This window comes from Cheilinus undulatus, linkage group 4 (genome assembly GCF_018320785.1).
Source record: "Cheilinus undulatus linkage group 4, ASM1832078v1, whole genome shotgun sequence".
Lineage (NCBI taxonomy): Eukaryota > Metazoa > Chordata > Actinopteri > Labriformes > Labridae > Cheilinus > Cheilinus undulatus.
Window position 1 is genome coordinate 39,007,307 of NC_054868.1, and position 23,614 is coordinate 39,030,920.

A 23,614-nucleotide genomic window follows, 5' to 3' on the forward strand; every position below is an offset into this window, starting at 1 on the left:
ATGAAAACAATTAGACCCTATTAAACCCTATTAAAATGTTTACTTTAATAAACCAACATTATCAGTGTTACACAATTGATTTTGATTTTATACCCTACAAAGAAATGCAAAGGGATAAAAAGCAATATGAATGCACTAGAATAGCGTACAACAAAACAGAACAAGGGAAGCAGGTAAATGCAGTCTTTTAACATAATTAAAGAAAGTGCTCTATGATTTTTTAAATGTTTATGTCAACCTTTTGTGACCCATTGAATTCTGTCCGTCTTAATAAAGTGCAGGACATCTTTGAGCCATGTTTAGTGAGAGGGAGGAGTAGGTGATTTCCAGAGTAACAAAATTCTATGTATAGCCAGAAAAGTTACAAAGGCCACCAGCTCCGCTTTATATTTAGGTTATTGTAGGTAGCAGGTTGGAACCCAAAAGCAAGCTGTTAAATTAGTGGTAACCCTACTTAAAAATGGGATGCTATTTTCTATTTGATTTTTAATATGGCAAACTGTGCAAAGTGAAGATTAATTGAAATGCTGATTTAATAATTTGATGTTCATTTTATTTATGAGTCAAAGAATGCACTCATTTTGAAAATTCAAAAGCATTTCTGTTATTGCTTTTTAATTTTAAATTTACTTTTCATTGGAATTTTGAGCACTAAATAACAGGGCATTTCCTAAAAAAAAATGCAATGTCTTTTTCCTTTTCATATTGTTGAAAATATTGCAAATTGATGATGAAAATTAATTGACATATTAGATAATTGAATATTCTTTTCATTTTGGAATCAAAAAATGCAAACACATTTTGAAAAATAAAAAGCATTTCTAATAATGCATTTTAGTTTTCAAAATAGCCAATCATTTTAGTTGTGACAGCTATTTAGCAAAGCATTTTCTGAAAATTAAAACTTAAAGAACTTCTCTTTTTCAGTTGAATTATGCAAATAAATGTGTATGTTTGAAGATGAAAATCAAAATGAAAATTGATTAACTGATTTTATTTTTATCTGAGTAAAAAAATGCCTCATAATTGGGAAACAAACAAAAAAAAAATCTGCTTAGTATTTTAATTTTCAAATCAGACTTTGAATAAAGAAAATAGACTCATTTGCCCTATTAGACTCAATTGAATTTTGATCACTATAGGCTTCCATATATGCCAATTTGTGTTTATTGAGGGTGGACAAGAAAAATTCTTTTAAAGTTTGAAGTACCATGTCAATTTACATTTCAAAGGATACCATATCTAGTTAAAATAAATTGAAGCATGCCATAGTCAACCTTAATCGTACCTAAACTGTATCTAACTTTACTATTAGCTACAGTGGCTGGTGAGCACATTACTGTTAAGCCCAGATTTTATCAATCTAACATTATGGCTTGTAAATTAGGTCAAAGAAAATACCTTTTTGAATTAAAGTAATCACGAAAATGTGCACACTTTTATCAACAGGCCTAAAATGTTTTCGAATTTCATCGACTTAAGCTTTCAGAGGTAATAAAAAAAGACTAAAATTAATAGGCATTCTAATCTCAAGACTGAGGCTTACTCTAAATTGAAAATAGCTACCTAAATATACACAGGTAGAGCAGGAGTTGTACAGTGTAGTGATTTCAAACAGTCCCTGAAGGTAGCACGCCCAAGTCTCGCGATAGCGCGCACTTACCGGGTAACGTTAGCACTGAGAACGCGGGTGCTCGAGAGAAAAGCTTGCTAGCGCGAACGTGCTGCCTGTGACCAACCGGCGTGTCTTTCATTATAAACAACAGGATAGTTCTCATTCAAGACGAGAAAGTTCAGGAAATCTTCAACGGATTCTGTCCAGGATCATACAAAGCGCCAATTAACGGACATTACATCTGAAGTGCGGTGGAAAATCGTTCATGATGTCCGAAAGCGAAAACTGCGTGGAACAGCGGGAAGAGCAGACTGAACTTGAAGAAGCAGGAGGAGCGGAGGTGAGATGGTGCTAAATGGGTATTGTCTTCTCTCGGGGCCACTTACATCTCTAACCGACCACGAAAGTCTTACACAGACCCCCTTAACCCTGTACAGTAACTTTCTCATAACCCTGTTTTCGCAGACGTTGACTTCGTCAGTGTTAATGTGGGATGTTGAAGCTAGTTAGCTGGTGGCTAGCTCAAAACAACGACAGTCCCATCCGCTCTGGGCTGATGCTAACGTTACAGCACATAGCAGCAACCAGGCCAGCCTGTTTCATAAGCGCTCGTACAACTAGCTTAGCCCCGCTAGCCTCCCATTGATTGTTACAGTAAAAGACCCGGCGTGCTGTTTGTGTACAGTTCAGACAAATGAGACCCGAGGAGCTGCTTTTATACACGAAGCGGCTCTGGGAAAACCTCGTGAGCTCAAGCAGAGCGCAGCAACCCGCTCAGCTGTCCCATCTGCGTCTTTGTTTTCAATGGGACAGAGCAGCAGGAAGGGCTTTTGTATCCGACGTCGGATACTGCTGCTTTGGCGGCTCTTTGTACCACTTTAGCCTAATACTTTAGCCTCACTAGATAATGACATTTTGTATAAAACTCCTAGTAAATGAAAGAGGGTTTCTGTGATGATAAGGTGAACAAACTTATTAGTCCCATACTGCAGCTGGTACATCAACAGATGAACACAAACAGAAGAAGAATCGATGCATATTTAAAGCATGATCAAGTTGGGCACCCACACAGGCGTTGGCTATTGAGACACTGTTAATTTTGCAGATCCTGTTTTGGTGTGTGGACTTGTTGACTTGTTTTCATTTCTGTTGGTACCTAGAGTTTATTACATCGTAATTACAAACCATAACTGGCATAATCAGTCAGAGAAATTACCTGTGTGGGTCTACTGGAGCTTTAAAAAGCAGATATACAATACTTTAAATATGTATGCACAAATAAAAGTACGCAAACTATTTTAAAGCAGCCAAGTACTAACTTTTTGACACAGATAATTCATAAAAAACTCAATTGGGATGAAAATAAGTTTCAGATAAGAAACAAGAAATGCACTCAATGTAAAATACTTTACTAATGGAATGAAATTAGTTGATTGAAGGGGTTCTCTGGTCCAAGAACTATTAGCAGCATGGATGCTGCTGTAATGTGTGTCTAATCATCTACTCTTTAAAAATATACACTGTAAATGTGAATGCACTGGATTTATCTGACATTGATCTTCATAGCAAAAGTCAATTTGCCAACTAAATTTGCAGACAAAAGCAAAATAGTGTGTTATACATCCCTAAAGACGAGTACTAAAAAAGTACAAAGTCTTATTCAGTGAGATGAACATGATATATCTTATGGGCAGTAAAGGTGGGAGAAAAAAATGATTCGCATCGTGATGTGGAGGCGGAAGATTCTGAATCGACTTATAAATGTCCAGTAATCGCTAATAATATAAATATTGAATACTGTGGAAAAACGGGCAACTGTGGGCCCTGACACACAGTGCATGACAGCAAGATTTAGATTACCAGTTGTTCATCTGAAAAAAAGGACATTTTTTATGCTTGTAATTTCAGATATGTTACAAGGAAACAGGGCTGTGCGATTATGGCAAAAAATCAAAATCAGAATTAATTGAACATTTTACCTCGATTATGATTAATGAACGATTATTCAACCTCCGACTTTGTTTGCTCTGTAAATATTTGTATGATTTTAAAATAAACAACAGAAAGGAACAGGCAGAGATTAACAATAAATGGTTATTCAATAAAATATTTGAAGTTAAAATGCACATCAGCTGAAATGAAAAATGTTTTTCATAAAAAGTCACATTTTTCCAAGAAAAGGGGGAAAAAATTGAAATAATTGACATGGCAGGTTTACGTTGGTTAGAGGCTCTAAATGTCGGTTTCGATTATTTTTTGATTAATTGCCCAGCTCTACAAGGAAAGGATGCTGCAACCTTTGGTTCAGTGCAATTGTACATTTCCAGTTTACACACATCTTCCATTAGAGGATAGTGGAAATTTAATTTAATTTATCTTTTTTTTTCTAAACACAAATGTAATGTTTTATTATTTTTAACACAGTGAGAACAACAGAAATATAAAAAAGTGCCTCAAAATGCATTAATAATAGATTAAGTATTGAATTACAGCCTTATTAATTGTAATCGAATCAAATCGCGAGGTGCCTAAAGAGTCCCACCTCTAATGAGCAGAGTCAATCCACATTCTAGTTATCAGGGTTTTATTATATCTGGTTAAAAACAGCATTCATGTCGTCAGTGATTGTGCTATGCTGAGGACTTGCTGTCCATTTTAAGGTTCTTTTTTGTCAACTTTTATAGCAGAAAGGGCTAAATACAGGTACATCTCAGAAATTAGAATATCATGCAAAGGTAAATTTTTTCCTCAGTAATGTATTCAAAAGGTGACACTTGTATATATTCTAGGTTTCTCACACACAAAGTGAAATATTTTTTAAATGGTTTAATTCTTGAGAACTATGGCATACATGTCACTCAAATCTACCATCTCAGAATATGAGAATATCACAAAAAACAATAAAAAAAAGGATTTATAATACAGAAAAGTCAACCCTATGGAAAATCATGTTCATTAATGCTTGCAGTACTAGTACTATGCACTCAGTATAATTGAATGTGGCATGGAGACAATCGGTTCATGTAGGTGCTGGGTTTTGCTGGGTGATAGCGGCCTTCAGGTCTGACGTCTGATCCTCTGCCTTACATCTCCCCAGACTTTCTCTTTGGGGTTCAGGTCAGACCAGGAGCCTAGCAAGCCAAGCACAGTAATACCATGTTCAGCAAATCAGTTTCTGGTAGTTTTGGTTTCGCCTTAACCCCGGTGAGAGGCTTATGACATTGACAGTGATTCAGGACTATGTTGGCACTCGGAGCAGAACACTTGTAGCCTGTTTCTTGGATGTGTGTGTGTGTAGTGGCGCTTGATCCACCAACTCCAGCTTTTAAACTTTTGAATCAAATTACAGGAAAAAAAAATGTCATGGTATTGTATTTTGAAGTGATTCACCTGTATTTGGTGTCACTGCTCTGGGAAGACCATGGGTGTTAAAAAAATTGGGCTCTGGTGATGTCAATAATAGCATACCTCATTACCAGAGAGCATCTTAGAATTACTTTGTTTCTGCTTTAGATAGATCAGAGGATAGCAACTAATGACTGTTTTCTATTGTCTTTTTCCTGCTCAGGAAAAGTCTGATTCCTCTGATGCTGGAAAAGAGTCGTCTTCAGATGCCGGACCTGATGGGCAAGATGCATCCTCCTCCTCCTCATCCAAAACTAAAGAATCAGCTCCTGGCTATGAGGAGAAAGTGGTACGTGCATCATGTCATCTTTTTATGCTCCATGGCTTGGTGATCTGTTTTTGGATGAATAAATTAAAATAACCATCTCCGGTCTTCACAGCAAACAGACAGGACCAACAGATTTGAGTACTTACTGAAGCAAACAGAGTTGTTTGCTCACTTTATCCAACCAGCGGCACAGAAGACCCCCACCTCACCCCTAAAGATGAAGCCAGGGCGCCCTCGCATCAAGAAGGACGAGAAACAAAATCTGCTGTCAGCTGGAGAGTGAGTACACAACCGAACAGATTTGTTTAATTCTTGAATGTTTTATCCCATTTTGATTTTAACACACTGGAAACTTGACACTTAATATTTCTGTGATTTGACAGCAACCGCCATCGTCGCACAGAGCAGGAGGAGGATGAAGAGCTTCTGAATGAGAGCACAAAGACAACTAATGTCTGCACGCGCTTTGATGACTCTCCCTCCTGTAAGCAGGGGTCTGCCTTTATTCAAAGAATATTTGCTGAATTTAATGAGCAGAAGATGTAACGACTGGTTTCTTGTCTGTCGTCTAGATGTCAAAACAGGAAAAATGAGGGACTACCAGGTCCGGGGTCTGAACTGGCTCATCTCTTTGTATGAAAACGGCATCAATGGCATCCTGGCTGATGAGATGGTCAGTACTCTTTAAGAGTCACAACTGTTGGCTCTACGTTTAAAGGATATCCATTATATTGTGTCTTTCAATTACACTCCTGCCTCACTAACACATGCTTTGTGCTCCTCAGGGTCTGGGGAAGACTCTTCAAACCATCGCCCTGTTAGGGTACATGAAGCACTACAGAAACATCCCCGGACCCCACATGGTGTTGGTACCTAAGTCCACCCTCTACAACTGGATGAACGAGTTCAAAAGATGGGTGCCCTCACTGCGAGCAGTCTGCCTGATAGGAGACAGGGATCAGAGGGTAGGCTGAGTCGGGCTATAATAATTGTCTGCACAGGAACAGGAGACCCTCAAGAATTGATATTTACTGTAAATTCGGTGTGCATGCCACACTTCAAACACTAATGCAGGTTCCTAGGCTTTAAAATGCATTAAAAACAGAGTTAGAGTATTTTAAGTATCCTAAAATGGGCAATTATACCTTGAATTTTTGTTGTTAAAACCTAAATGTATGCTGTTCTACTCTGTAGCCTAAACAGCAGAGCAAAACTTGTAAATAGGTACTTCTAGACTGTGGTACAACTACTTTTTGGCTGCTAAAGTACAAAATAACCCTTCCACTGTGAGCTGCCTCATGGTATCAGGGTTTTTTTCTTATAGTCTGGGCTAAAACCACTCCAAACAAGCCTAATTTGCATGTTATAACAAGAAATATCTCTTTGGTGGCACATTTTTGTCTTACATTGAGCACAAACATAATCATAATTGTGTTGCTAATGTAGTTGGTTGGAAGTTGAAGATGCAATAGAGTCTTAAAATTTATGAAGACGGTCTTGACAAAAGCTCTTAAAAGGTATTTGATTTAATGACAGATTTTCTGTAAATACCCTGCTGCGGCTTATATAACGGGGTAGCTTGTATAAAGCGCTGAGACATGCATCCGTATTACTGCAGCTGCTACTGTCACACTGAAAGATACCTAACATGATTGAGAGTTCACACTATTCATTGTGTATTTCAAGCATCCGCTTCACTGCTTAGAATGTGTTTGAGTACATAATGACAAAGACCAGACTGGCTGGGTTTGGTGCCACTTTTTAACCACTTTTCCCCCCCTATAACTTATAAGGTCATTAGCATGTATTTGAAAATAAAGGGGAGTATATAAGCCTTGTGGAGTGCTGGTTTGGCTGACAGGCTTTGGAGGGCAAAGTGACTTGAAGGCTGTTCGTCTCTCTCATAACATTGTGGGCTCAGAGCTCAACCACCGTACTATAGGTAGCAATTTGTCTACCTCCGTATGGTCAAATCAAGATGGTAGCAAAAGAGCAACAGCTTCACATAAGCTGAATGTTGTAGACTTCACTGAATGAAATGGGAATCCTCATGCAGGAGGACATTTTTAACCTTTATTTCTCCTTAGAAGTTTACAAAAACAGATTGCAGTTTATGTACTAGGGTGCCTATATTCTAGATTTTACTGTAAAATGCTGAAATGCCTCAGTTAAGCTTTATGTTAATGTGCTATTTTTGCAGTGTTAATGTAGCAGAGAAAAACAAACACAATCTTGTTGTAGTAGCCCAGAATTTCTGTAGGAAGTCAGTTTTTAGGGAATAAAATTTGAGGTCTGATTGCAACTCTGCTATGCTGTGACCTACCTACTACCCTTTCTAAAGCTAGCTATAGACTTTATGCTTTAATGTCTGCTGTTATGCCAAAAACTTGATGTTTTGTGTAATGGCGATAAAATAAGCTGATGTTTTATGTTAAACAGTATGGACCTAAATCAAAATGACAATGCAGATTAAACTTGTTTGAAGTGCATTAAAGTAAAGTTGATGGGCATGCACTCTTGAATATTTTTATGAAAATTAGATCTGTGTTTGTACATCTCACTGAAATTATCTTTGTGCATTTGGTAGCCATCTTCCAGAGAAAAGAAACACTCATTGCCTGACTACAAACATGTACATCTGCCGATTTGATACTCTTCAGGTTGCGAGTAAACTATGTTTTAGTGTTGCAAAATAAAATGAATTTATATCTTTGCTTCAATTTCAGACAGCCCTGATCAGAGACGTGCTGCTACCTGGAGAGTGGGATGTGTGCGTCACATCCTACGAGATGCTCATCATTGAGAAGGCCGTGTTCAAGAAGTTCAACTGGAGGTACCTAGTCATTGACGAGGCCCACAGGATCAAGAATGAGAAATCTAAGGTGAGTCAGCCAGTGTATTAAAATAGCTTTCTTTATGTGTTAGTATAGATAAAGTTAATATTTACAGACATAATTTGCACAATTTCCTAATAATTGCAAATACCTTTATTTCTCATAGCTGTCAGAAATTGTTCGAGAATTTAAGACCACCAATCGTTTGTTGCTGACTGGAACTCCACTGCAAAACAACCTGCATGAGCTGTGGGCTCTGCTGAACTTCCTGCTGCCTGACGTGTTCAATTCTTCAGAGGTAAGAATCCACATGAGACAGAAAGATCCGCAGGAGAGTTTGGCTACAATGATTTGATAGCTTTGTTTTAAGTCTTGCTCATACTTGGGCAGTCTAGTATTCTTGTGTCCTGGTTCTGATGACGTTCTTCCTGTAGGACTTTGATTCCTGGTTCGACACAAACAACTGTTTGGGTGATCAGAAGTTGGTGGAACGTCTTCACACTGTACGTATAGATTATTCTTTGCATCATGTTAGCAATGTATTAGATTCTAGGTTCAGTTACTCTTCTTTGGGCTAAAGCACTCTTTTTATCTGCTGTTTTTTTTTTTGTTTATGAAGGTTCTGCGTCCTTTCTTGCTCCGTCGTATCAAAGCTGATGTAGAAAAAACTCTGCTTCCAAAAAAAGAGATCAAGATGTACGTGGGCCTCAGTAAGATGCAGCGAGAGTGGTAAGCATCTTTTGTCAATCTTTTAGTGCTATTATTTATTCTTTAAACTATATGTAGTCATTAAATTGTAATCTTAACCCACATCACCCCCCTTTAGGTACACTAAGATTCTGATGAAGGACATTGACATCCTGAACTCAGCGGGTAAGATGGACAAGATGCGTCTGCTGAACGTTCTCATGCAGCTGAGAAAATGCTGCAATCACCCGTACCTGTTTGACGGAGCTGAGCCCGGTCCGCCGTACACTACCGACCTCCACCTGGTGGTCAACAGCGGAAAGATGGCGGTCCTGGACAAGCTGCTGCCCAAAATGAAGGAGCAGGGTATGGAGATGTCCTAATTCAAATGTTAAGAGACCTCAGCTTTAGACTTTTTCTTTAAAGTTTATTTAAAAGAATTAAAATGAGAAAGTAGGCATTTTCATACACTCCTTTGGCTGACCGTAACGTCTCCTCTTTGTGTGCAGGTTCTCGTGTGCTCATCTTCAGTCAGATGACCAGGATGCTGGACATCTTGGAGGATTACTGCATGTGGAGGAACTACGGCTACTGTCGCCTGGATGGCCAGACGCCACACGAGGAAAGACAGGTGTGCTGCTTGTGTTTTGTATGTAAAAGAGGAGAAGGTTGGCTAATATTTCTGAACGATTCTTCTAAATCTATATATTTTTTTAATGTTTTCAGATCTCTATCAACGCATACAATGAGCCAAACAGCTCTAAATTCATCTTCATGTTGAGCACCAGAGCTGGAGGTCTGGGTATCAACCTGGCTACTGCAGATGTGGTCATCCTGTACGACTCGGACTGGAACCCTCAAGTCGACCTTCAGGCCATGGTGAGGACGTCAAAAACTTGATTCCGAATCTTATAGTATCTCACAGGCCAGTATGATTTAATTCAAATTTTAGGGCTCATGATTCGATTTAGGATTTGTTACAAAGAGTGGCTTATTTCAGGATCTGCAGTGCACAAAGGAGCAGTAAATGATTTAGGATTATAGAGCATAAGATTTGAGCTGATTGTGGCAATGTAAACACAGAGGAATAGAGGTAACATTATTTGTGCTTCAGTTACAAAATAATTTAAACTGAATAAAAATTGTGAATCAAGACTGACTGCTAAATATTGATCAGAAACTTGACAGTGAAGAAAATGTCATGAATCCTTGAATTTTGATGATGCAGTTGGAGCTCAGGTTTTTGAACTGAAATGAACAATTGATCTTCTTTTTAGTGGCTGATAAATCCTTAAAGCAATAGTCAGTAGTTATTAGCAATTTTGGTTTTTGTTCCTGGTGGTGTATGATGCAAACTCACTTTTCGGCAATTCTTAAGTATCGCACTTTCAGTGAACAGACTTAGCATGTTGAAAATGTCAGGTCAGGCTTCCTCTTAGTACCTAAGGACTGTACAATCTACAGTGCATCTTAACCCTTAATTTTGTAAAAACAGCATGAGCTGAGTGTCTCAAGCTCCGTAAGCGTTGGAAGTACGTCACTATGTCAGACACAGCTGTGTGAACATTAGCGCAGGAAAACAGCAGCAGCTGGATTTCTGGTGTTAAAAGTGGCCTCTGTTGAAAATATATTTGAAATTAAATTTCTAGCTTTTGGGCATTTCTAATGCATTCAGAACTGTGGAAATTACTATCTAACATGTTTTTCTAGTACCTCAAGCAGCTACAGGATCAGCCTTGAATGGTTACGGTCATTGCAGCAGGTTTTGATAAGTTTTTCTTTATATTTCAGGACCGAGCTCACAGAATCGGTCAGCAGAAGCAGGTACGTGTCTTCCGTTTCATCACTGAAAACACGGTGGAGGAGAGGATCGTGGAGAGGGCCGAGATCAAACTGCGACTCGACTCTATTGTCATCCAGCAAGGTAGCTCATCAGAGACTAGTTTTAATGGCGCTCTACAGGAAGAAATAGCGGAGGTTTAAGATACAAATTTGTCCTTTATTTTTTAACAGGAAGACTGGTGGATCCAAGTGCGAGCAAACTGGGCAAGGATGAGATGCTGTCGATCATCCGCCACGGTGCCACACACGTGTTCGCTTCCAAAGAGAGCGAGATCACGGACGACGACATCGACGCCATCCTGGAGAGAGGTGAAAGGAAGGTGAGTCCATATGCAATCCATATGTCCATACATAAAACCTTTTTTAATTTGCAAAATATTTACACATTTTTTCATGTCCAAGACTATGGAGATGAAGGAGAAGCTGTCTTCACTTGGTGAGAGCTCTCTGAGAAACTTCACCATGGACACAGAGAACAGCAGCGTGTACACGTTTGAAGGAGAGGATTACAGAGAGAAGAAAAAGGTAACAGAAGCGTCATCACTCAACCTTTGACTGCCTTATTCCAAAAACAACAAAATTACAGTCTTTACCTTGTCCCTGACTTGTCTTCACTCAGGTCATCACCAACTGGATCGAGCCCCCCAAGAGAGAAAGGAAAGCCAACTACGCTGTGGATGCCTACTTCAGAGAAGCTCTGCGAGTCAGCGAGCCCAAAGCACCCAAGGTAGGAAAATCAGACTCTCCTCACTCATTTACACTACTAAAGGGCCTTAGTCTGACAGAACTGACCATCACTGATGGTACTTTTTCCATTTTTGTGGTGTGACATTTGTTTGTTTGATCCCATCTCCCAGGCTCCTCGTCCTCCCAAACAGCCAAATGTCCAGGACTTCCAGTTCTTCCCTCCTCGTCTTTTTGAGCTTCTAGAAAAGGAAATTCTCTTCTACAGGAAGACTATAGGCTACAAGGTAAAGCATTTGTATCAGACAGGAACAACAAAGCACATACGTATTTTATCACACGCTTCTAAGTCTGTTCTTTCTTTTTAGGTTCCCCGTAATCCAGACATGCCAAACTCAGCCCAGGTTCAGAAAGAGGAGCAGGCGAAGATTGATGAGGCGGAAGCTCTTACAGAGGAAGAACTAGAGGAGAAGGAGAACCTGCTCCAACAGGTAGGATTATTCATGCTTGATACAGCCAACTTTTAATGTACAGTATGTCAAAATAAAACATGTCATGCATCGATCAAGAGTGGGCACAAAGAATATCTGAATGGTTATTACAGGGGTTTACCATCTGGAACAAACGAGACTTCAACCAGTTCATCAAAGCCAATGAGAAGTGGGGTAGAGATGACATCGAGAACATCGCCAGAGAGGTTGAGGGGAAAACTCCAGAGGAAGTCATGGAATATTCTGGTAATAACTTCATGATTTTAGATCATTTTCCCCACAGAAAAACCAGAACATTAGCACATTTAGTGAACTATTGTTTGTTTGTTCATACAGCTGTGTTCTGGGAGCGCTGCAATGAGCTGCAGGATATCGAGAAGATCATGGCTCAGATCGAGAGAGGAGAGGCCCGAATCCAGAGGAGGATAAGCATCAAGAAAGCACTTGACTCAAAGGTAAGTTGCCTGTCAAACAATCAGCTTTGCATGTCTCGTTTGAACTAATTAGCTTTAAGCTGTGCTGCTGATCCCATCAATTAATTCTCTTCATCACAAAATCCTCTCCTCCTCATTAGTAAGTGGTCTATTAAATTGTTTCTTGTCTGCACTCAGATTGGCCGCTACAAGGCTCCCTTCCATCAGCTCCGCATTTCCTATGGTACCAACAAAGGCAAGAACTACACAGAGGAGGAGGACCGCTTCCTCATATGTATGCTTCACAAGCTGGGCTTCGATAAGGAGAGCGTGTACGACGAGCTGCGTCAATGCATCCGCAACTCGCCGCAGTTCCGCTTCGACTGGTTCCTCAAATCCAGGACTGCCATGGTAAATTTACGCTTCAAATGTCCTAGTTTTTGTGAATAATGTGTTCAGAAATGCTCAAGATTGTTTTGTGTTTGGTGTAAAGGAGCTCCAGAGGCGATGCAACACCCTGATCACGCTGATAGAGAGAGAGAACATGGAGCTGGAGGAGAGGGAGAAGGCTGAGAAGAAGAAACGGGGCCCAAAAACTGGCTCGGTAAGTGACATTATTAATTATTTAACAGAAAGTGAGAGGCTTGTAAATCAAACTGAATTTATGTGCAAAGTAATAAATATAAAGGGCTGAAGATGGAAAAATACATTTGACACCTCACAATGATTTGGGGTAAACAAATTAGTTGAAATGTGTTTTGAAAGCTGACATTGTCTAAAAGTTTAGTTACCTTGCTCAAAGCATAGTCCATTCTGAGACTAAAGCCCCTTTTTGACTGGGTGCTTGGCAGCCACATAACAGCGGGTGTCACTGTTTGATTTTAATTTTGGTGTGCATGTTAGTGGTAAGTGAAGGCTTTCAGACAGCTTATGTGAGCACACAACAACAATCTAGAGAGTAGAAAGCTTGCCTATTCTTAGTATAAGCTGCATGCATCTCTTGGCTAAAACACAGAGTGGAATAATAGACAGCCATCTTAACATTGTTTAAGCAGAAATGTATGTCCACATGGGTAAAGCATGTTTGCACAGTTTCTTGATGACTCAGAAATGCATTGATCTGATAAGGTTTTTTTTTTTGCTAAACTACAAATATATCTGTAAAATGTCACAGGGAAGGTAAACAGTATGGCTACACTTCCTGTTCCTGTTTGGCATTTCTGTGAAGAAATCCCCTCGTTTGTACAGTATGCTTTTATTCTGAAATATCGCCAAGCTTTACAGTGAATCAAGTCACTTGGAGGGTAGTTTGTTGAGGTAAGACTTGTGAAGAATAACAGACTGGTACAGCAGAAAGTCACAGCAGAAACGTGGCACACAGGTGCCTGATATGAAAGCCCACAGCAAGCTAGTGCTGATACATGCCACAGTGGTCACGCAGCAAACATGCACCCAGTCTAAAACGAGCTTAAATCTGCTGTGAATCTTCTGATTTTATTGCCTCTTAGTCTGCAAAGAGCTCTTCTCAAAACTAAAGCTTAAAAGAGACTCTACCCAGCCTGTCTTTGTCTGAAAAGCCTTCAGTTTTGTGTTGCTGCTTGTGAAGTCGATCCTGATTATTATGCTTCTTTCTTCAGGCCCAGAAACGAAAGTCAGAAGGAACCCCAGACGGTCGTGGACGGAAGAAGAAGCTCAAGTTGTGAAACTGTTAACATCTTGAATCTACTGCATACAGAGAGCAGCAGCCAGCTCTGGTATGGTTAGTCCTAGTGTTTGTGTTTGTTGTACAGGCTGTGATAATGTACTGTGTAAAACCCTCTGATGGACTGATCTCATCGTATTAGGTTTTAGGGAGTGCTCCTGTACAAGCCTGCCTTGTTGTCACTTACCTAAATGCTGCAGCTGTGCTGGTTTAGTGTTTGCTAGACTTTTTTGTACTAGTACTAAATTGAAATAAATGTATTTATGTTGGTTGTACTACATTCCATTGCTCTATACAATATGTACCCTTTTTATTTTGAAGAAAAGTTTTCTTTATCTTCCTATGTGAAGTAGAAAATGTCTTTTTGAACATCATAAATAAAGTCGCCTTTTTTCTAAAAAAAAACAAAACAAATGTGTTCTCTCAGTCCAGTAAATCAGACACAGACTCAAAAAAGGACATTTATATTTGGCAGATGAAGTGTAAATACATCCAAACTCTTGTCACAAATGAATAAGCCATAAAATTCCACTAACACTTGGCACATTAAAAGATACTGTCAGCTGCAGGAGATAAAAATATCACTTTTACTGCACTTATTTTTTCAGGACTTGGATCAACAAACCAGAAACAGTTCATATTTTCAAGTTTTACCAGGGTGTAATAATACCTTTCCTCATAGACACTGATATGTACACAGAAACTTTTGCATATGATTTCAGCCTCATTGACCTAAAAAGGGTTTAAAAAAAGGAAATTTCTGCATTCTAAAAAGCTAAAATGAAATTTACAATCCCTTTCAATGATCCTTTATTGCTACTTTAACTCAGCAGTGGATAGTTAGACTGCAGGCTTTTGAACACGAGTAAAATATCAATACTAAAAAATAACGTCATTCATTTAGGTCAACTAACATTCAGTCCATTTTCCTCTTCTCTCACCTTAAAATTTCAGTCATAAAAATTTAGTAAACCAAATTCTTTGAAGGAGGAACATATAAAATTCTTACATGAAATAAAAAAAATCTTTTGGAAATAATTGCCCTAACTAAAATGGGATTTTCATGCATTTGCATCCATTAGATAAAGCAGGATTTTCTACAACTTGGCAACCATTTTCAGGCTTTCCACATACATCCATATATCACAACAGATTGCAAAAATCCTACAGTACATTTGAGCAAGAACTAACCTTTATCAGAGATCAGTATGACTCGGATAAACTGGTGCATTCTCTGCATTTATGCCCAAAGCACTGACGTTTGTGCTGTCCACAGGTTGTTCTGGGCGCTTTTCAGTGCTACAAAATTTGGGCTTTGAAGGCACAATGGTGGAGGAGACTATCATAGTCTTTAAAAAGGGGGGCGGTGTTTAAGGTGGATAGAGACCTCATCTAGACCTCAGAGCTGTCCAAGTTGCCCCACATACTTGCTGAGCTTTGGCTGTAGCCGTTGTATGCAGAAGACGAGGAGGTGGCGTAAGGAGGCAACTGGCTCTTCTTTTCCCTCTTCTTACGCCGCAGCAGCAGGATGACGATGGTGGCAATGAGGCAGATGAGGAGGATGAGACCAGCAAGGCCCACCAACATGGGCAGGGTGGAGGAGTCAACAGGCTCTCTGCCAGAACTCTCCAGCAGAGGGCGCTCTGGGAAGGAGTCACGGTTTGGAGACCAAGGCTGGCGCTGGTTGACCACCATGCGGTCAGCTCGGTCCAAGGCGATGTGCTGGATGTTGGTGCCTCGGTTGTTTTCCACACCGATTTCCTGGATCAGAGAGGGACTAGAGAATGCGGGGGCGGCACGGCGGTGGCGGCTGATGGCCGTGTTGGAGTTCTCATGCTGGTCAAAAGAAGACACACTGTGATGCAAGTACTCCAGGCTGCGCTTTCCGATGTTGCGGTTTGCGTTTTCTCTGGAGCGGACTGTGTAAATAGTGTGGATGAACCATTCTCGACCAGCAGCCACCTGTAGAAGAAAAACAAAGAGTTTAAGTACTGATTTAAGCAGGTGAAAAGAATTAAAATGCAGTATTTTCAGAGGCACACAAACCTGGAAAAGTGGAGATGAGGAAAGTGTGAAGCCATCTGACCCTGGTTGTCTGACCAAAGATAGAGCACCAGGTGTGTCGTAAGCCAGAGTGGCCTTAAAGGCAACATCACCAAATGCTGTAGCTTGAGTCTCTGGCTGGGCTTTGTCCTGAAGAAGAAAACACAAAAATTAAACTTTCTTCTTCTTGCCCCTCAAACATCCTACAATAATGTGGCCTTTTTGGCATCCTACCAGGATCTTGAATCTGTAAAGCAGAGAGGGAGAATCTGCCAGGCAGCCATACTCCTTGTTTGTGGGGTTGTACTTGGGGACGTAGCCGTCAGCTCCAGTGCAGAGAAACACTTTCTCGATGCTGCAGGAGAAGGAGTCACCCAGGTTCTGGACTGGGTCCACCATCACACGACCATAGATAGTGGAGCCTGAAGCAAGGGGCAGATGTCATTTTTAGTGAGAGCATAATTGAGATCAGATGGTAAAGGGCGTTAGTTGTAATATCAACTAAAATCCACTAGGTGGTGGTGTTGTACCATCTGAGAAAGCAGCATCAGTCCCTTCTCCGAAGCCCATGGAGCCATCAGACAACCACAACTCCCTCTTAGAGAGCAGGAACATCTGAGTGTTGAGGCTAAATTCAGCTGCAACGGGGTCGCTCACCTGGAGCACAGAAAAGAGGTCAACGTTTACAAAAATGTTCTCTGGCTGTTCATGACAGTGGCACACATCCACTAAGTAAAAGTATTTCTTTACACTGAGACTCCATCTCTAAGGTGGGATAATGTTACTTTTCCATCTAAAGTTGGCATTTGTCACAGAATAAATTGTTCTGGGCCAATAAATTAAGAGTTTAAATCCCCTGTGAGGACCCCAATTTTTTGTGCCAATTTTGGAGCTACTGTAGACAAAGCTGCTGCTGTTATCTCTGTGTTCTATTCCCGTGTATGTTTAAGTTGTACTTTTTTTACCTCCTGTACTTGCACCCATTCCTGCTTCATTCTGACAGTCAAATGTGTCAATTATTGAGAGTCCCTGCCATGGAAAAGGTGTGGAAAAGGCTGCAACTTTATTTCACACCTCACCTGCAGCAGCAGTTTCAGACATTGAAAAGATGACAGCTAAATAAATAATTATTATCTAGTTTATTATCTTGTTTTGTTTTTGTATTTCATAGAGGCATTAACATTTATTTCAGTCCTTGCATTGTTAAAAAACCTCCTTGTATTAGCTTTGAAATGTAAATAAAATTACCATATTAAAGTATATCTTATTTTCAAGTTTCAATGATGTTAAGATGGTCTTTATGTCATCCTTGACAAATCAATCTATGAACCTGCTTTGATATTGTCAATTATGATCCAAGAATAAAATGGTAAACGAGGATATCAAGGCTGACCTGCTGGAAGCGAATGTCCATGTCAAACGTAAGCGGCTCTCTTGGATGGCACACAGGAGGGATGCTGAACTCCCCATTAGGTGATGCAATGCAGGGGATTATCTTCACTGTGTACGTCCCTGAGTAGTCTCGTACCTGTGAGTCACACCAAAACAAAGGGACATCATGAGTCAAACTTAACTTGTATAGCACATTTTATGTACAGGGAAGCACAATGTGCTTCATAGTTGATCAGTCTTTTTAGTACATTACCGGTTCATTGTATTAAGGCAGTCATTGGCGAATAACATTTATGAACAATCATTCTGACTTACAGGAAGACTGAATCGATGATAAACTTACAGCAAAGTCAGAGACAAAACTCCACTGCTGCATGGGCTGGTTGTAAGTGGGCTCAGTCCTGACCAGGGAGAGAGTAAAAGTCAGCCCAGGGTGGTCGGCACACATCACCATGGATGACACGCTGGTTCCTGAAAACAAATGTGTACAGTCATAAGTCTCCAAAGTCTGAACTAGAGCTATTTAAAGAGGGACCTCTACATCGTCTGCGCAACTTCCTAACTCTTAACACTGAGGGGTCATTGTGAAAGTCACTGAAATGACCTCTGTCGCATTCACAGAGGAAGTATCCTTGCTGAAGAACTCCAGAAATAGAGGGGAGGATGTGGGCAACAAGAGGTTTCTGTATCAAATGACCACACTGGACAGGAGTTAAGTTTGCTTGTGAATGGCAGCCACCCTCTTACCTGGATGAGACATGACAAACTGTCCCCTGAAGCGAGCCTCTGTCTTGAAGTTAACCACCAGACGTCCCTCCTCATTTATACGCATACTGGTTGGGTACATGGCTCCTGCGAGAGCAGAGAGGAAAGTTTAACAGGGTATCACTGACAAATCCACTTGGATCCAGGAAGCAGCACTGAAGGAGCACTGTTCTCAAAATCTACCTTGTAGCTCAGCCTCAGGTGGGCTGCCGATGCCGTCCTGCCACAGAATGGCCGTGTCATACACAAAAGTGAGTTTGAGCTCCGATTGCAGGTCGAAGTGCTGCCAGCCTCCCACAGCCACAGGAGAGTGGAAGACGTAGGAAACAAACAGAGGAACACGCAGGGTGACGTAGGACTGGACCAGGTTCAGCACCTAGAGAAGAGATCATTAAGACACTGTCAATGCTAATGCTAGAGAACTGAAAGAGAAGTGAATTATTTGCATGACTCTATGAAATATGGGACTGAAAAAAGTTGATGGCAATGACTCTGCAAGTCTGCTGGGAAACCTATGGTCTGGTCCAAAACACATTCTTCTCTACTAAATACTTCATACTTTTTTGCCAAAGTGTGTTCACTCACACTTAAAACCGCCCAAGAATTAAGTGTTGAACGATTGACCATTTGCACCCTCAAAAGATGCCACAGTGGTGACGTAGCAGATCTGGTACCATTACTGTGCTAGCAAACATTAGCATCAGCTTGCTAGCTAACCTGCTACAAGCAATGGTGGCACATTTTAATCAAGCACAAGGCATTTAAAGCAAAACAAATAATCTACCACTGTGGCTTTCCGGAGCTGTTAATGCTTCAACACAGGATGTAAATAATAGTGGACAGTACAACACAGTGAATTCAGCAGCGTCTTCCAATTTGGACCTCTACTGTTTGCTCCTGATCTATGATGAACACTTGTATGACAAGGTTATTAAAGTTGGACTTGTTGTGAAAGATGTTGAGCTATAGATCTGGGTGAATTCATGGTTTATTAAATTCCGGGTTTTTTCAGTGCGTATGCCCCACCTGTCCATCAGTACCAATGGAGCCTCCACAGTCATTCAGCAGCTCTGACATGTCGTAGTAGCTGGTGAACTCCCACAGACAGGCCTCTAAGTTGAGGTTCCTGTAGAAGCGCAGCGAGTTGGCTGAGCGCATGATATTGCTGTACTGGTATGGTGAAGTCTCTCCGATGATTTCAGGGTTCTTTGTTGCGTCTGTGATGAAGCCGTGGCTGGTTTGGATCTCATTGAAGTCGAGCAAGTTGGAGCAGCGATGGTTGCCAACACGTGTGCCGTCTGGGCTCAGGGTGAGCTCAAAGTTGGACAGGGGTCTTGTGGAGATCACCGGGAGCATGCCTGTTAAGTGTGTAAATCTTGTTAACTTTCTGTGGCCTTGTCCAGATAATGAAACGATAATGACGAGAGCAATGGTTGCTACGAGTTTCCAGCTCACCATCCATGTGGGGCATGTTGACAGTCAGTTTGATGAGGTTGGGGAAGTCTGGATCATCTGGACCAGTGTAGCGGATCTTTGCAGAAAATGGCTCAGCTCCAACAGTGCCTTGGATGCGAGGCTGACACATGCCTGCAAAGAGTTAAAGTGAGTTAAACCAAGGAATTCTATACCAGTTGTAAAGTATTGGACATCCTTCATGTTCTACTAGCCCTCCACTTACCTTCATCCTTGCTGACAATCACAATGGGGCTAGAAAGCTCCAGGCCAGAGTCTCCATTAGCATTGAAGGCTCTAGCTGCACACTGAACTCTTGAACCGGCCTGGAAGTAGATCGAATCCAAAGTGATAGACTTGGTGTTGGTGAAGAAAGTATTAGTGTCCACCTCCCTCATGGGGCTAGTCACTCCGTCTGACCCCGTTGGAGCGCTGATGAGCCAGCGATACTGAGTGAGAGTGTCGTTAATGTTCTCTGCAGCACAGATGGAGCCGGTTTTATCAAAGTCGTGGTACTTGGGGTTGCAAGCCTGCAAGAAGCAAAAAAAAAAAGCAGAAGAAAACTATCAAAATTAAAGACATCAGAACATTTGCTCAGTTCTTAAAAGCAGAAGAAGCTTTAAGCTTACCGTCACACACACAACAGGGTATCCATTGGGAGGGTTTGGCTTGTCTTTGGTTTTAGCTGTATCATCATACATCAGCAGAGAGACCACCTGAGGCACAGCTGGGAAGGTGACATCGGCCACGCTGTCCATCTCCTCAATGTACACGATGGCTTTGTTCATCTAGAAACGAGAGCAACGGCACATTAGCTTGTTGCCAATCTCGACAGCATCACAGACTATAGATGAATTAATCCAAGAGTTCACTTATTACCTCTACCAAGATGTTTGATTTTTATAAGACAAAGAAGACAAAGAAATAAATGATTTTATACTAGAAAAGTAACTATTGATTCTAAACAATCTCTGAAACCATTGGCTACTGTAGAATTATCATCTAGACTCTGGGAAAGCCTTTTCAACAACCTTTTTAACAAGCAGAGAACACTATCTGTTATTAGGGTTCTCTTGTGTCAGTAGCTAAAGCAGTAGCACCAATCAGAGTCAGTTTTAATAAAGAAGAAATCAATAGTTTTATTATCAATTACACAACATCAAAATTTAAAAATCACTTCTATTTGTATATAAAAATAAATATAAAATAAATATTTTGAATAGTGAATTTTGAATAAAATAGTATTTATTTATAAGTTAAAAAAACCGGACAATCGTTAACATCAGGATAAAGCTGTCATGATACATACTGTATCATGAGTTTATGTATCCTTTCATCCCTACAGGTGATAGCTGACAGCCAGTGGGCTACATCTTTTTGTAGTTTTCCTGCACATTGCCAAGAAAAGTCAGCGGAGGATGCTGCTTAAGACCAAACATTTTTCTTAACTTTATCAACGTATTTTGGTAAGTTACCATTTTCAATTTGGATTAGTCACGTGATCAGTGCATGTCTGACGTGCGGTGTATGGGCAGAATGTCTCAGTTCTGTTTATAGGTTAGTCTACTGTTTGGCTCTGCTGGGACATTCCCCTTCAGCATCTCATTCCACAGGGAAAAGCTTTTTATAAGACTCTGTGGTTCAGGCGTGCTGACAGCAACGGCAGCTGCTGCTTGGCTATTTTAACACGGGCTGACATGACACGGCGCATGCTCACGTGTGTAGATATGGGTGTGCACATATAGGTCTGCTTCTAGTTTAAATTTGTGTGTGTGTGACCTTTGTGTCACCTGTATTTCAGCCACCATGTTGTCATCAGGCTTCATGTGTACAGTGAAGGCTTCTCTCATCTCTCTCTGACCATCATACAGGATCTCTATCTCCACAAAGTGCTCTTTCTCGCCTTCTTTGAACTCAACATCTGAGGGAAGGAGACAATGAAGTGAGAAACGCTCATAGAGAGACACATTTTTAAGAAGTCCTTAGTCAAAGAGGACTTGTGTTTCTGTACAACCACCAAACAGGTTCTTACCCTCTGACAGGGGGTTGTAGTCTTCTCCGGAGGTTGCAGATCCATCCTTAGTGTGCACTCTCACCACTGAGACCTTGGAGGTATCTCCAACACGCAGGATGGGAATCTTTAGTATGGCGATATCTCCTTTGACTTGAGGTTCACGCACACTGTACTTGATCTCAGAGAAACGGATAATGGGCTCTAAAAAGAGAGAAAATTACATATAAAACTGACATATTTCATGATTAAGTCCCATTTTAAAGGGCACAATGGTTTTATTTAGATAATTTAACTTTGTCCAAGAATTTGGTGCAGCGCCACAAAGCTGATGCTGAGAATGTGCACCATTTTAAATATCTAAAATGACACATCTTCAGATGCAGTGATATGTAAGGATGGCCCCACACTAGACAGTTTTCAAATGTTAACCGATGTTAAAAACGTGGGCAACCACAGACAGAAGGACAGTTTCAAACAATTTTTATCTTATAATCCTCCGAACGCACACACTAGATCAGTGGTTTCCAACCTTTTTCCTTTGAGCCCCTCCTACTTGTATCTAAGAAAGCTTGAGCCCCCACAGGGCCGACAAGAAAAAAATAGTGATACTTTGTGGCCAAAATTAAAATAGACTTGAATTATTTTGTTGTGTAAATCCAAACAAAGTAGCCCTAAAGACTTAAAATTCTTTTACCCAAAAACACTGTATGAATTATTTATAAGTGTTATACCATGAGACTGCACACATATGGTACGTAGTAATGATTTCAGAATGAAAACTGCATACACATAAGATGTAAAAAAAAAAGTCACATGAAAAACTCGACCAGTGGCAGCCTCCATTTGAATTTTTTTTTTATTTTTTAAATTCTCTAACTCTAGAAATAAAGCATATTTTTTTACAACTTACATTAGCCACTTATATTATTCTAATATGGTCACTATTTTAAAACCTATAGGGTTCCCTTTAAGGTCTTAATTATCTCATCTCACGGCCATCAAACCTCTGAATATACACCAATGAAGTACGTACTGTCTTTCTCATCTGTGACTGTAACCAGCGCCTCCTTCTGCTCCCCTACTAGAGCTCCATATGGAGACTTGCTCTTTGGACTTCCCAGCACAAGTCTGAACTCCTCATCCTCTTCATGAACCGAGTCGTCCATCAGGTTAACCACGCAAGGCTTCTCAGTTTCACCTGGAGACAATTGTTAACAGACTTAGATTAGAATTTCCCGTACACAAGAGAGCAGGTAGATTTAGGAGGAGAAAGAAGGTATTCTCACCTGGCAGGAAAGTGATAACTGATGCGTCAGTGTTGGGTCTTTCACTGTAGTCCATCATGACCTGAGCAGAGCCTTGACGAGTGTAGCAGCGCACCGTGGACTGGATGTTAATATCTCCACTGCGGTACACTATGGCCGTCACCTCTCCGTCAGACTCATCTACTTTGTAGCTTCCTTCCTTGAATTGAACCTTTGGCACTGAGGAAAATGAATATATCAGGTAAAGAAACATAATAAAAATGTTACTCAAATAATTGTAAATTCTTTAACCAATTTCCTTTCACGACTGAATAAACTATAAATCTGTAATCCAATTACTTCCAATCCAAAATATGGAATTTGTATTACAGTTTCTGAGCTGTCCATTAATTACTATGAAATTAGTATATTTTGTTCTAAAACTGACAACAAAGTTAATCTCATATCATATAGATATTATACTCTAAAGTTTCTGTAAGCCAGGATGATCTTGTTTAGTTTTTGTATTTATCTTTGTGTGTGTGATACTCACAGTCAGTAACCGTGTCATTGATAGTGATGGTGGTCTTGCTCGGTTCTCCCAGCACAGCATTCATAGGCATCCTCAACACCAGGTCAAAAGTCTCAGGCCCTTCCAACTCTGGCTGTCCCAGATCATCCAGGATGGTCACTCTGAACGTCTGCATGGTCACTCCAGGAGCAAAGTCAAGGTTTCGACTGATGCCGACGTAGTCTAATCCAG

General features: G+C 40.5%; 2 protein-coding genes across 2 annotated transcripts in view; one reads left to right on the plus strand and one right to left on the minus strand.

The window, feature by feature from the left end:
* The first annotated feature begins 1,686 nt into the window (after window positions 1–1,686).
* smarca5 (SWI/SNF related, matrix associated, actin dependent regulator of chromatin, subfamily a, member 5) lies at window positions 1,687–14,324 on the plus strand. The gene is made up of 24 exons (XM_041786200.1): window positions 1,687–1,955; window positions 5,184–5,309; window positions 5,401–5,567; window positions 5,672–5,772; window positions 5,861–5,961; window positions 6,074–6,253; window positions 8,015–8,170; window positions 8,289–8,420; window positions 8,557–8,625; window positions 8,742–8,851; window positions 8,949–9,175; window positions 9,319–9,440; window positions 9,536–9,688; window positions 10,601–10,733; window positions 10,823–10,971; window positions 11,054–11,176; window positions 11,271–11,378; window positions 11,509–11,622; window positions 11,704–11,826; window positions 11,940–12,072; window positions 12,163–12,281; window positions 12,438–12,650; window positions 12,733–12,843; window positions 13,877–14,324. The coding sequence occupies exons 1-24, from the start codon at window positions 1,881–1,883 to the stop codon at window positions 13,940–13,942; spliced, it is 3,111 nt and encodes a 1,036-aa protein (XP_041642134.1). The 5' UTR covers window positions 1,687–1,880; the 3' UTR covers window positions 13,943–14,324.
* Window positions 14,325–14,389: 65 nt separating this feature from the next.
* frem3 (Fras1 related extracellular matrix 3) overlaps window positions 14,390–23,614 on the minus strand; it is a 43,778-nt gene continuing 34,553 nt past the window's right edge. The window contains exons 8-24 of the mRNA XM_041784042.1: window positions 23,405–23,614; window positions 22,894–23,091; window positions 22,641–22,805; window positions 21,626–21,808; window positions 21,384–21,514; window positions 20,223–20,381; window positions 19,820–20,123; window positions 19,597–19,728; window positions 19,168–19,499; window positions 18,325–18,517; window positions 18,124–18,228; window positions 17,720–17,847; window positions 17,378–17,512; window positions 16,515–16,641; window positions 16,219–16,406; window positions 15,988–16,134; window positions 14,390–15,903 (exon numbers count right to left, since the gene is read on the minus strand). Coding sequence (XP_041639976.1) covers window positions 15,334–15,903; window positions 15,988–16,134; window positions 16,219–16,406; window positions 16,515–16,641; window positions 17,378–17,512; window positions 17,720–17,847; window positions 18,124–18,228; window positions 18,325–18,517; window positions 19,168–19,499; window positions 19,597–19,728; window positions 19,820–20,123; window positions 20,223–20,381; window positions 21,384–21,514; window positions 21,626–21,808; window positions 22,641–22,805; window positions 22,894–23,091; window positions 23,405–23,614 — 3,407 coding nt within the window. The 3' untranslated portion in view covers window positions 14,390–15,333. The remainder of the gene's footprint in view (window positions 15,904–15,987; window positions 16,135–16,218; window positions 16,407–16,514; window positions 16,642–17,377; window positions 17,513–17,719; window positions 17,848–18,123; window positions 18,229–18,324; window positions 18,518–19,167; window positions 19,500–19,596; window positions 19,729–19,819; window positions 20,124–20,222; window positions 20,382–21,383; window positions 21,515–21,625; window positions 21,809–22,640; window positions 22,806–22,893; window positions 23,092–23,404) is intronic.